Here is a 14,252-nt window from a genome sequence, read left to right on the forward strand (position 1 = left end):
TCAATCGGTGGAGTTGTTGTTGGAGTGTCTAGGAAAGTTTTCTAATTGCTCTAGGCTAAATGCAAACTGCTTCAAATCAAATATTTCTATGCTAGTATTGGTAATAATGACCTAAAGGAAATTAGAAGAATAACAAGTTTCTCTGAAGGAGAATTCCTTTTCAGATCCTAGGTATCCCTCTTGCTTCCACCAGGTTAAACTCAATGCATTTTTCTCCTTTAATAAATAGAATTGCAAGCTTGATTGCTTCTTGGCCTGGTCATACTTTATCATTTGCTTGGAAGTTGGAGCTAACAAATTCAGTTATTCAAGGAGTGGAGTGTTTTTGGTTTGCAATATTCCCTATACCAAAAATCAGTGTTGAATCATGTGATTAAATTGTGTAGGACATTCTTAAAGGGAGGCAAGAAAAAACCTTTGGTGGCATGGAAAGAGGTTTGCTTGCTGAAGAAAGGAGGTCTTGGAGTGTTTGACCTCAACATTTGGAATAGGGCTTTACTAACCAAAACCCTATGGAATATTAATGATAAGAAGGATTCATTATGGTCCAAATGGGTGAATCAAGTATACTTGAGGGTATGTAACATTTGGGAGGCGTGTCCTAAACATGAGGACTCTCCTCTTTTTAAGAAGATATTAGAGATAAAGAATATGATTCTTCAAGAAGGTAGAGATCAAGAAGATGCTAACAATCTGATTAGACAGTGGGTTATGGGAGAGCAGTTGAATTGCTCAAAGACATACCAGTTCTGGAGGGCAAAGGGTCAGAAGGCTATGTGGTATTCAGTGGTTTGTAAATCAAGTTGTACTCCCAAATACTCATTTGTGTTGTGGCTGTGTGCAAAGGCTAAACTGCTTACTAGTGACAAAGTCCAGATAGAAGGAATTGATAAATCCTGTGTCTTTTGTGGAACAAACACATAAATATTGGACCATATATTCTTCAAGTGCAGAGTTACAAATATTATTTGGAATCATAAGAAGGGTTGGTTGGGCATGAGGAGGTCTATGTCAACCATTAAAGCAGCACTTAAATGGATGCACAAGAGGGCAAAGGGTACAGAAGTTCAGGCAATTGCAAAGAGAATATGCTGGGCTACAATGGTTTACTACATTTGGCATTTTCAAAACAAAAAAGAAGTTTGAGGGCACTATTACTAAGTCAGAAGTCATAATTAAAGTAATTAAGACCCACACTTTTAGAATCATCTTTGATAGATTTCCTCATATTCTACAGAGTTTGGATCTAAAGTATTTAGGAGACTGAATGTATTCAGTTTCAATAGGTGCTTGAGTTGCTGTTATAGGATAGTTCAGATTTATGATTTGTTCAGGTTCCTAAAAGTTTGAAGATTACCTGTTTTAGTCTTCCCAGTTCTGCAGTATTGTATTCCTCTCCTGAAAGCTTATGTTTTCTAAGTACAGCTTTCTAGTTTTGTGGTGTTGTTTGCTGGGTTCAGTTCATATTTCTGATTTCTGATTACTTGGAAGATGCTGGCAGCTTCAAAATTATGGATGCAAGTGGTGTTGATACAAATTGGAAATTTTGATTGTGTCTAGAAAGTGCACTGTTCACTGTGCTGTTCACTATTCAGTGCTATTTCTCTGCAGTGTTGTGTTCAGATTGGGTTCAATATTGCAGGGTGCGTTGAATGCTTTACTGATTTCCCGAATGATTTTGGGGCTGGTTATTCTGATTACCGGCAATGGGTTTCTTTATCTGGCGAAGGTTTCTGGTTTCCCAGTGTCATTTTCTGGTTTTCTGGTGAAATTTGTCTGGTTTTCCAGCGACTTTTCCTATTTTTTCGGCGTCAGTTTCTGGTTTTATGGTGATGGTTTAGAAGTCGTTTTATCTGATTCTGCATTGTGGCTTCCCTTTCGATGCATGGTTCGAGTCCCGCGACAGTTTAATCTACATGATTTTCTTTCCGGCGTTGGTTGAAGTTGGTTTCAAAGGTACCTTTGTGATTTTGTTGAGTTTATTTTTGTTTTATCTTTGGACTTTTAGTTGTTTGATGGCCTTTTAAGCCCTGTGGAGGCCCACGTTGATTGTACTAGTTTTGATATTGTTTTGATGCGGAGCTTTGACTTTCCTTCTTTAGGGTATGCCCAGAATTTCTGTGCATATCCATTTTGATCAATATAATTTACATTTACGAATCAAAAAAAAAAAAAAGATGATTTGTATTATGTAATTTTCAGCATTTAGGCATTTACAACAATGTTTCATAATGATTTGTTATTATTTCCACATTATGTTTACCTATTTAGGAATCTGTTATTATTTCTTATTGTTTAGAATTAGGAGAAGCCTGTATAAATGTTTGGGGTATGTAACCAAGAGAAGCAGATTGAAATACTAAACAATATTGTCCTAAATTGATCTTCATTTTTACTCTCTTCTAATATCTTAATGGGGCATGTGCATGAGGCATGCAAAAAAGGCTCGTTCATCCAACGTTATTTGGCAAAAAGTCTACTCAGTGTAACGGTTTTTAATCGCCACATATTAGCCAATGGGATTTCACCCAAATTAAAAAATGCTGGTCCATTCAACATTTTTTGTTTAATAAACGCTGGATAGAGCAACATTTTTTTACATGCATCAATATGAGAAATAAAGTTTCAGCTCAAACTATTATTAAATAATTTTTACTAAAATAACATTAAAATAAAAATAAAAATAAAAATAAAAACCCCTCTAGTTTTATAAACAAATTTGATTATTAATCCAATTATTAATCTAGGTGCCGAGCTAAACCAAATAGGTTCATGAAACCAATTCTCAACCAAAGAAAATACGTTTTGAGTGCAGATTTTCTCATAAACCTCTTTAAATTAAGAATTTATGATTCACTAAGAAGGAATGAAATAGATTATTTTACATAATTTAATTTTATTTTTTTATTTCATTCAAATTTTATTGTATTTTCATATATCAAAATTGGATTTAATTATAAGAGAACATTTTCCACCCCCGCCCCCCACAACAAACATAAGAGTGAAAAAAATAAAGAAGATGACAATAAGCCAAAACACAGGTTTTCTTTGACCATCTTAGACGCATGAACTTTGATTCCCGCTTAGGAACATGAACTCTGAAAATTAAATTTAAATATGTAATTTTTTTTAAAAAAAAAATTATATAATTTTATGAAACATTTTATCTAAATTTATACAAATTCAAATTCAAATCTTAAAAAATCAATGCTCCCAAATACTTCTTAAGTTTACCCTTGAAATACAGGGTGAACGTCTGCATACAAACATGTCACTTGAAACTTCTTGTTGGCTCATAATACAAGTGAAACTAGAGACCCCATAAAATAATTCCTTACTAATTATTACAAATAATTATTATTTCAGTAGCTTGTACATATTATGTATATGTATAAATCACATTACGCAAAAAAATATCCTTCAAGCTCTAGGAAGAGTGAAAAAGAATCATAATCTCCCAACTCTAATGACAACACAAGCATTGTAGGGATGGCAATGCAACACAACCTCCCCTCCTCTCGAGCATGTAGCTTAATTTTCAGCCTGAGCTCGTTATCCCCACAAGCTGCACCCTTCTTTTGCATATGGTTTATATGTTGATATCACATCCTGACCGGACCCAAGGCGACTTCACCAAAACTCACCATACATCCCGCAGATACCTTCCGCTCATTTGCAAATTCTTCACCAGGCTCTCGGTCTTTGAGCTGTCTAGGGATCCCTGAATTCACATTATACCAGTAAAATGAGAATGATGGATGATAATGAGATTGTCAAGGATATGACATTTTTTTTCTTCTTTTTTTTTTCTATTTTTGATCCATTTGTGCACGTATTTGTCGTTTGATGATTATTGTCAACATCAGAAACAAAAAAACCAGAAAAGTGGGGGATGCAACCCTCTCCCTCTCCACCCTATGTGAAATAAAACTACTGGTCATATTATTCAACCACATAACTATCATGCTGGATGCTGCAACCACATGCATATACCAGTAAAATGAGAATGATGGATCTGTGGATTGATAATGAGATTTTCACGGGGATATGACATCTTTTTTTTCTATTTTTGATCCATCTGTGCACATATTTGTTGGTCGATGATTATTGTCAACATCGGAAACATAAAAACCAGAAAAGTGGGGGATGTAACCCTCTCCCTCTCCTCCCTATGTGAAATAAAACTACTGGTCATATTATTCAACCACATAACTATCATGCTGGATGCTGCAACCACATGCATATACCAGTAAAATGAGAATGATGGATCTGTGGATTGATAATGAGATTTTCACGGGGATATGACATCTTTTTTTTCTATTTTTGATCCATTTGTGCACATATTTGTTGTTCGATGATTATTGCCAACATCGGAAACATAAAAACCAGAAAAGTGGGGGATGCAACCCTCTCCCTCTCCTCCCTATGTGAAATAAAACTATTGGTCATATTATTCAACCACATAACTATCATGCTGGACGCAGCAACCACATGCATTTTTTCAGTAATTCCAAAGCTCAGTTTAACCGTACCTGCTCCTGCACAATAGTGTGGAGAGTTCGGTGGACATCCTTGGCCATGCCCTTGGCATCACCGCATACATAAATATAACCTCCCTCAGAAATTATGTTCCAAACATCTGAGCCCTGCACGTAAAGAAAATTTGTGGTTCAATCTCAAATAAATATCCACAGATTGTAAGAAGGATTAATATAAGATCATACATTTCATCAAAAATGGTGGTGAATAACCTGGTTGCCCATACCTTTTCTATCAGCTTATGCTGGACATATTCTTTGTTGGGTCCTTCCCGTGAGAAAGCCACAATCAGCTCTGTAAGCGCACCATTTTTTTCAAAGTTGGCCAGCTCATCCTCATAAATGTAATCCTGCAGGCACGTCACAGTTTTATGCTGATGCATCCACAGATCATGCATGAGCATTTATTAGAGCGCACATTCACTTACCATCCTGCGGTTTCTGCATCCAAAGAATAATATGGCTGGTCCCAGTTCAGCTCCAGCTTCCTTCAGAGCTAATCTTTCCTGAAAATTCAATACATAAAATAAATGAAAACAGTTGATGCAATACTAGTAACAAGGACCAAATAACTTCACTAATTTCAATGTAGAAATACCTGCAGGAAACCCCTGAAAGGAGCCAATCCAGTGCCAGGACCAATCATAATAACAGGCACCCTAGTGTTTGCAGGAAGTTTAAAGTTAGATTGCCGAACAAAAATAGGTGCCCAGCTACAATCATGGCTATCTTCCAGAGGTATGGCATTCTGCAAAATAGGAAACAAAAGAGTAAATTCACTGAAGATGAGATCTGAACCATGAGAACATTCGAGTCTGCATACATGAATACACAAGTAAAATGTTACAATTGAGAAAAATTACTCAAAACAATGCAAAACCCAGTCTAACAAAATATGACAAGATAATCAAAAGAATAGAAAATTAAAATATATAACCATGTAGGATACAGGCTTAACCCAACAATACAAATCAATAAAACTGATTACTATATTGACGTGAATTGGAAGGTTTGGCTCTTTATACAGCTAGAGTGGGCAGTCAAGACACATGAACAAAAAATCACATCCATAAAAAACTTCGCTCTTTTACCACTCAAAAGACTGCCTATTTTTAGTATTCATTTTTCAATCAAATCCAACTCATTCTTTTCCACAGAAGACCCACAAAATGTGTCTAATTATTTCAGATATAACATCTGCTACCACATGCATAGGAAAAATATAATAAAATTTAAGTACCTTCATCCAAGTTGAGCACACTCCCCGGTGAATCCGTCCAGTTGGTGTTTTATCATAAACCAATGCACAAGTAACATGAATTCTAGATGGTGCCATCCTGTAGATCATAGTTGCAGATGTTAAAGAACAAAGTCAAAGAAAATAAAGGGTCTGAAATCAACACCAAATTTTCCAAAGTTCAGCCCAGAAACTAAAATAGAAAAAGTATAACTGAGAAGTTCAAATTCTATGACAAAATCATAGCTCATAGTTTTTTTGTGTTCCTGGTGCCATCATGTAGGCACTACGCAGTACACACGTTTCCCATGTTCAAGGGTATTGTAGTACATAGATACATCATAAATTAGAATCAGCCACATTAATGCATGGGCACAAGTAACAAGTGTACATCATAAACCCACTAGACTACTTCCATCATATTTGGACCTCCTTAGTGGATCCAATTAACCTCAAGCAACGGTAGCAGCTGGCACAGCCTTTATTTCATACTCTTAGGAAAAAAGTTATACATGAGAGGAAGAAAAACTATTTACCTTGGGGAGGATGAGATAGAATAGTATCTGGGCTGTAAGCGTGGGGCAACCGCCGCAAAGAAAACACCAAGTGGAGGCTTTACTGATGGGAATTCAGCCATGACCTCAAGAAGGCTTCTCTGACTAGCAACCACCCATTGTGCATATTCATCCTGTAAAACAAAATATAAATCCAAATAAGAATCATTGCCAGAGACCAATTTAGTATCAAAGTTGATGGAGAATTCACAACCTTCCCAGCAGGGGACGCAATATGTCTCAACCTTTCACCTTCACTTGGATCGGAAGCATGAGCTGCTAAAGCAAGTAGAGCAGCCTATCCAACATGCACACAAATAGGTTTTTAGTTACTACAATAATTTTTTATTACAATGATAATTTTTTGTTACTATGATGAATGGACTCGTGAAAATGGACAAACCTTTTTGGGAGAGCTCAAAAGATCTGCATATCGAGTCAGTGCAGTTCTCAATGTGCAAGGTGGGAAAGGAGGCAGCAAGGAACCTCCAAGGGGTGTGCCGTCCTCTTTATCAGCATGGATTGAAAAAAAGGTGTCCGGTGACAAACCTAGTAACCTTTCAGCCTCTTCTACAGTTTCAATGAGATTGTCACAGTACACGCCAACATGATCTCCTGTTTCATATCTGAAGAGAATGCACACAAATACATGAACAAGGGTTGTATAAAACTTAAAAATGAATTTGAGAATCCATTTTTTTCATTTTTGAAACACATCAAATGGTTGAAGCTATCCATAAGTTAAATAAATCATCAGAAAAGTTGTAAATATTCCAGTAAAAATTATGTCCCAAGAGACTTAGGGAAGCAACTTACACAAGTCCAGTGCCAGAAATGTCCAACTCCAGATGGGTGCAAGAACGATCAGATGCAGGAGTATGTAGTTCTTTCTTCACAGCCACATTAGCTCTTCAAGCAGAGAAAAAATAATTTAGATCACACGTGCACATACAAACACAGGGAGAGGGAGAGGGAGAGGGAGAGGGAGAGGGAGAGAGGGGGGGTAGAAATACCGCATTTGGGAACTAAAGAACTCTTTGATACCTGCACGGATGTTGAGCATCATGAACAGCATGACCATTTGCATAACTAGAGCCCTTCTCCTGCAGGAATGCATCAGCAGAATCATGAAATACAACTCGATACTCTAGTATGGCAGCAGTGTAAGGAGTAGAAACAGCTGCATCATCCTCATCACGAAGCAGATTATCCAACTCTGGCCACACTAACTCACGCCTATCATAATAACAAGTCACACAGCAAAAAAGGAAGTGAATTTTTGTCTCCTACAATAATCTTTCAAATTAAAAATAAAAAGGGAATGTTCATGCTTTCAATTCGATATAGTGTTTCTTGTTCTCAAAATACCATGCAGTGAAGTCATCTTCAATGCATTGATCATCATCCCCAAGACCCACAGGCACAATGCGCCTTCCACCTGTACATGAATAAGTAGATTATATTAGCTGTGAAAAGAAAGCCACAAATGAAGTGAAAAAGAGAGTACAATATGAACAGCCTAACAACAGAATCATTCTTCCATACTTGGGACACAATTTCCAAGGATAACCTTTAAATATCAGCATATGCTATACCATTTCTGTTTTGTATGAAAATTTGAGATTCACACAATACACTAAATGGCTTAAAGTTGGGAATATTTCACGGAAAAATAAAATTAAAACAGCGACATCAGTTAACCACCAAGATGCCATCGCTACTGTGAAAGGGAAAGAAGGGTAAAAACATAAATAAAGAGTGTTTGTGGGTGGAGCACTAGGGGATGTGTTAACTGTAATGCACCAATAACTACGGTGCAAAATAGAGATGTTAGAAAACAAGGTGGCATTTTCATAATTTGATGGAAAATGGGAAATGGGAAATGAAAACTATTTTTCATAACTAAACAAGCCCTAAAATTCTTTCTATCTTGGTTTATCAAAATGGTTGCGACGAAGATAATTTTGTAAGGCAAACTTCAAGTGCACTAGGCCAAATGTATCGTGTATGATCCAGAAAAGGATTTGGCAATAGATTTTATTCAATCCAGCAACATTCCAACCATGGTGTCCTTGGAAAATCATAGGCACATGCCACAAAGAGTTGAGTTCTTCTGATACAGCATGAAGAACAAAATGGATGGGTAAAAACCTTGCTAAAGTAGATGAAATAGGACAGTCAAATGAAAACAAGGCTGTGTGTATGCCACATAAATTAGCTAATATTAGCTCAAGATAGCACCAATTGTCAATGACTCAGTGCCCCACAAACGTAGACAGGTTCAAGAAATTCACAAAAATCCAAAAACTACAGTCAAAATTATTTATATACATGTAGAAAATAGTGTAAAGCAAGCTGAGGTTTTGAAAGAGGAAAAATGGCATTGTCGTAACATTCTTGTCAGTATGTCCACTGTGTAGACATCATAAATAAGGCAATTGCATGGGTGATGATGCTAAATTAAACCATGTCAAAGTCCACATTTCCACGCAAATATTTGTTCAAAAGAAAAAAAAAAAAAAAAAATTTGAAAACATACCTTGCTCACAAAGAATCTCATCCACCACATTCGCAATCTGTTCGCGTAAAAAGGAGAATTAATCAAAGGCCTTAACCTAATAATGAAAAACACAGCTACAACATAAGATTATGTATTATGAACCTTGTTGAAATGTTCATATTGCCGGTTGCCTAGGCCAAACACTCCATATTGAAGGTTCTGTAGCCATTCCCCTCTTTCTTTTCCCTATGCCCAAGGTCACAAATGATCAATCAGAGAACACCCCATACAAGACATACTTGAATGAATAAACCAAAGTCATCTCTCATTTCAGCATAATCAACCAAGTTTACCTCTGTAAACCATTTATAGAACCTCGCTGCATTATCTGTTGGCTCGCCATCTCCGTATCTACACCAACATCAACAATCCCCAAATTAACCAAATATTTTTAAAAGACTAACACATAAGCAGATTAGACCCCAAAAACAGAAATTTTCAACCAAAAAAAAATAAACTCCTTCAACTCACGTGGCCAAAAAGAAAAAAGATAGAGTCTCTTTCTTGAACTTCTCCTCATATTCATCATCATCGGCTGCATAATCATCCTATCAATAATTCAATTCAAAAGATTAACCCCATAATCATCCTATCAATAATTCAATTCAAAAGATTAACCCCATACTCCATAACAGAAAAGCATATATTGTGTCTGCGAAAAAAATACATCTGTATGTGTGTTTTACCGCACACGTGTCTTGGAGAGAGAGAGAGAGAGAGAGAGATCAATGGAATGAAATGAAAAAAGAGGAAAACTAACCAAATCAACCACTTTAAACACGGCCTTATCATAGCGTGCTTTCGCTTCCTCAGCTAGCGCCTGAACAGGATTAATCAAAGCATGGACCCATACATTAAAAAAAAAAAATTCTACAGTTCAAATGCCTGTATCATCCACTATAAATATTGCGCTAATCTTCAAGGGAGATTCAAGGGAATCTGGGAAGAACAAAAGAGTCTAACCTTTGCGAAGCCTTCGGCTGTGCCAGTCTGCGTCCCAAAGAAGATGGTAACCTTCTTCTTTCCCTCATCAGCGTCCGTCTCTGGTTGCTTCACGATCAATGGCCTCTTTGGAAGCTCCGCGACCTTCGAACCCTTCTGGGCGCTCGATCGCCTCCACAAGTACACGAAGACGCAGCCGATCAGCACCGCGAACGACGTCGTCAGCACCATCAGTAGCTCACGGTTCTCCATGATCATCGTCACCGGCGACGCCTCGCCGGAATCCGCGGACACGTTGGACTGCTCCGCTGCGCCACCGCCCGTGAGAATAGCCGACATCAGATCCAGAGGCGACACCTTCACTGAGCCCGATTGCATGGTTAAAGGTCGGATCCAAACTGACCGGAACCCGTTGACAGACCGGCGAGACGCGGAAGTCAGTGAGCCAAGAAACAGAAGAGAAAGAAGCAACAGATACAGTGGGTAGAAACAGGGGGAAATGGGGAGAAGGGCAGAGAGTCTCTTCCTGAAGGAGTTGGTGTTGGGGAGGTAGGAGAGACTCTCTGATACAGACAGAGAGGGAGAGAGGGGGGAGAGGTTGGAAGTATTATAGAGGGAGGGTGGAGCGAACCAACGCCTACCAAACTAGACTGGTCAAACCACCTAACCCTCTTAACCATGGTTAAGTCTTCCGATGGTCAGCTTCACTGATTGTGTAATAATTAATTAATTTTTCATGTGCGCGGCTGACATTTTTTTTTGGCAAAATATTTTATGTGAAACACAGCAACGCCACAACTTAAGATCAATTTTAGTTTTTGAATTTATGATGAGCTGGATTTCATTTTTTTTATTGTAAATTGTTTTTTAAGAGGTTGGGGTTGGGTTGGGTTGGGTAAAAAAAAAAAAAAAGAAGAAGAGAGATAAATGATCCAAGTTAATTCAATGTGAAGTACAATACAAAATAAATTATAAAGTTGGAGAATAATTATTTTTATATTTATTTTTTCTTACAAATTATAATTTTTGATTATTTATTTATTTTATAATAAAAAAAAAATTGTAAAGTACCTTTCTTTCTTTTTTGTATTTTTGTGCGGGTGGCTTTTCATTCTAATTATTGGGCTCGCTGAATTCGGCGGTCCTCGTTAAAACTTGGCTGTTGGCATTTGGGAGAGGGAGAGAGGGTCTGACTTTCATCTGTTGTATAATTCATTTTCGCCATTTTCTTTCCTTTGCAGACCATAAAAAATAAATAAAATAAAAAGTCCATACCCAAATTTCTTTCACCCACTTACCAAGAAGGTTCGCCCATTTACAGTTACAGTTTCAATTGCCCACTCTTCAACCACGTTTTCCTCCTCTCTCTCTCTCTCTCTCTCTCTCTCTCTCTCTCTCTCTCTCTCTCGTGCTTACCGAGAACAAGAAAATGAAAATGGCCATCAAGGAGGACCGCTGGTGCTGCAGTCCTTTTTTGATTTGATTAAATATGTTGAATTAATTGCATTTCAATGAAAAAAAATTATATGAAAAATAAAGTAATAAAAAATGAGTGGCTGAATTAAGAAAATTTGATGGCTCAGGGTGGAAAAATTATACAGTGCACATCTTCCTGCACGTGTGCATGTGTTTATTTTCTTAATGTTATATATATATATATATATATATATATATATATATATGACAAATTGGTCCTAGAGTCATTCATATAAAAGAGAGATCCGTTTTTAGATAGTATATTGTTGAAAATTTTATTTATAAGCTTGTCCCACACTAAAAAATTAGAGTGGATGATGTGTGCTATGGTTGGATCTAAAACCTAATAGGTTTAAGCTTTTGGGTCAAGTTGGTATTCACTCATGTGTATTAAACCCACTCATAGGCTCCTTCGATCCTAAGAAATGGTATCAGAGCCAACGATTCGTAACTATGGGCGAGTAGGCCTGGCAAAACGGGTCATAACCCGTCGGGTCACCCGGATCCGCCCGTTTAAAACGGGTTCGGGTTTAAGAATGTTAACCCATTTAATAATTGGGCTGGTCACCCGGCGGGTGACCCGCTAATTCACTGTACCTTCCGCTTCGGCCCTTCACGCGACTCACGCCTCACGGCCTCAGTGCCTCACGGAGTCAATTCACTCTTCAGTCTTCTCTTCACAAACACAATCACACACACTTGAAAAAAAGAAACCCCTAACCCTAACCCACGCCGCGCCTCTCCACGGACCACAGTCCAGACTCCACTCCAGTCTCCAGTCTCCTCGTCTGGCCGTCTGGATCGTCTCTAAGAGAGGCTCTCGACTCTCGGCTCTTAGCTCTCAGCTCTCACTCTCTCAGATTCTCCTCTTCCTCCGACAATCTTTCCTCTCTTCTGGTGACTGGTGCGCTGCTACGTGCCGGATCTACCAGGCTACTAGTCATCGTCTCCTTCGAACGATCCACAGACACGCGCAGAGGACCAACCGGCAGCCGACCAGAGGTGGAGCCGTGGAGGTAAGATTTTTTAGTATTTTTATCTAATTAGGTCATTAATTAAATGACCAATGAATGACTTTTGAATTTGTATATTGAAAGTGTATATTTAAAATCTTATATTACTCTGTGTTCAGAAATTTTGTTGAAAGTGTGATTATTATTTTATTTAAAATCTAGATATCTGCATATCTCATGTTTGCTTTTGAATTTGTATATCGAAACTTAAATAGGTATGAATTTTTAGTATAAATAAGCCATGAATGGCTTTTTAATAGAAAGGAATCAGAAATTAAAAAAGAGATGGTTGTTCTTTTTGTTTTTTCTGTTTATGCTTTGGTCCTGTGTTGTGGTCCTGTGGACCTTGTGGTGTTCTGTAAATAGAAGGGTGGGACCATAAACCTTCCATTGTTTTGATATTTTATTAAACTACAAAAATAAATAGAAGTGTTCTTGGCTGTTGGTTTCATGAATTACTGATGAATAAACAGTAGATAATTGTTTATTGTGTTTCCCCTACATAAATTAGTTGTCACACACACACACAGATACACACAAATAACTAACGATTTTTTAGTTAATAATTTTTATAAAACCCAGATTTGTGTTTGTTGTATAAAATTTTCATTATTTTCTTTATTTTACTATTTTTCGGAGTCTTAACAATTTTTCTTTGTTAGGAAATTAGTCTGGTGCGAAAGCCTAAGACATTGTATTCAAAAAAATTATTCTTTGTTAGGAAGAATACAAATTGCAAATAATGGATACCATAAACTTAGATTTTGATGATGAGTGTAATATTACTCCATCTTCAGATAAATCTAAAAAGAACAGTTCTTCTATCAATGATGGCACTAGCAAAAAGAGATAACGTAGAAAAACATCAACTGCTTGGGGTGAATTCTATTTGTTACCTATAGATGTTGATGGAAAACAGAAGGCAAAATGTAAAAAATGTGGGGCTGAATATGTTGCTAATGCTTCAACCCATGGGACGGTAAATTTGAGACGCCACATTAATAGTTGTCCATTACGTGATAACTATGATGTGAAGCAGATGCATCTGGATTGTGGAACCAAACTTCATGAGAAAAAAATTAAACAAGATGTTTATCGTGAGAAGATGGCAATTGTCGTAATAAAACATTGCTATCATTTTTCATGGGTTGAGCATGAAGGAAATCGAGATGTGCATAAATATCTTAATCCTGATGTTAAACCAATTACTAGAAACACTGCTAAAGCTGATGTATTGAAAATACATAAAAGGGAGAAGGAGAAACTTAAACTTACACTACAGAGTGCTTTTGGTAAAGTGTGTTTGACTTCTGATTGTTGGTCTTCTCCTACGACTGAAGGATATTTATGCATTACAGCTCATTTTGTGGATGAAAATTGGGTATTGCATAGTAAGATTATTAACTTTTCTCACATGCCACCCCCACATTCAGGAGTTGCTTTGTCAGAAAAAACATTTAATGTATTGAAGGAATGGGGTATTGATAGGAAGATATTTTCCATCATATTGGATAATGCAACTGCCAATGATAGTATGCAAGATATTCTTTCAAGTCAATTGTCTTTGCAAGCACCTTTAGTAAGTGGCAGTGAATATTTTCATGTAAGGTGTTGTGCTCATATTTTGAATCTTATTGTTCAAGAAGGCTTAAAAGTGATTGAACGTGTTGTGTATAACATTAGAGAAAGTGTCAAGTACATTAAGGGTTCAGAAGGCAGAAAACTTAAGTTTGAAGAGTGCATTAAACAAGTTGGTATACTTGCTTCAATCAGTTTGCGCTTGGATGTACCAACTAGTTGGAATTCAACTTTCATGATGATAGAAAGTGCACTTACATATCGACGGGCTTTAATTCATTATGCTTTACTTCATGCAAATTATAAGTATTGTCCGTCAAATGAAGAGTGGAATAGAGCTGAGGTCATTTGCAA

General features: G+C 37.1%; 1 protein-coding gene across 1 annotated transcript; it reads right to left on the reverse strand.

Annotated features, from left to right (window-relative positions):
• Window positions 1-3,199: 3,199 nt before the first annotated feature.
• LOC131165779 (NADPH--cytochrome P450 reductase-like) lies at window positions 3,200-10,425 on the reverse strand. The gene is made up of 18 exons (XM_058123831.1): window positions 9,853-10,425; window positions 9,650-9,709; window positions 9,361-9,437; window positions 9,183-9,240; window positions 8,992-9,075; window positions 8,869-8,905; window positions 7,698-7,767; window positions 7,374-7,565; window positions 7,146-7,238; window positions 6,733-6,955; window positions 6,544-6,627; window positions 6,312-6,463; window positions 5,779-5,875; window positions 5,137-5,286; window positions 4,967-5,044; window positions 4,766-4,888; window positions 4,533-4,646; window positions 3,200-3,721 (listed from the first exon to the last, which is right to left on the reverse strand). The coding sequence occupies exons 1-18, from the start codon at window positions 10,207-10,209 to the stop codon at window positions 3,641-3,643; spliced, it is 2,130 nt and encodes a 709-aa protein (XP_057979814.1). The 5' UTR covers window positions 10,210-10,425; the 3' UTR covers window positions 3,200-3,640.
• Between the last annotated feature and the right edge of the window lie 3,827 nt (window positions 10,426-14,252).

This window comes from Malania oleifera, chromosome 10 (genome assembly GCF_029873635.1).
Source record: "Malania oleifera isolate guangnan ecotype guangnan chromosome 10, ASM2987363v1, whole genome shotgun sequence".
NCBI lineage: Eukaryota > Viridiplantae > Streptophyta > Magnoliopsida > Santalales > Ximeniaceae > Malania > Malania oleifera.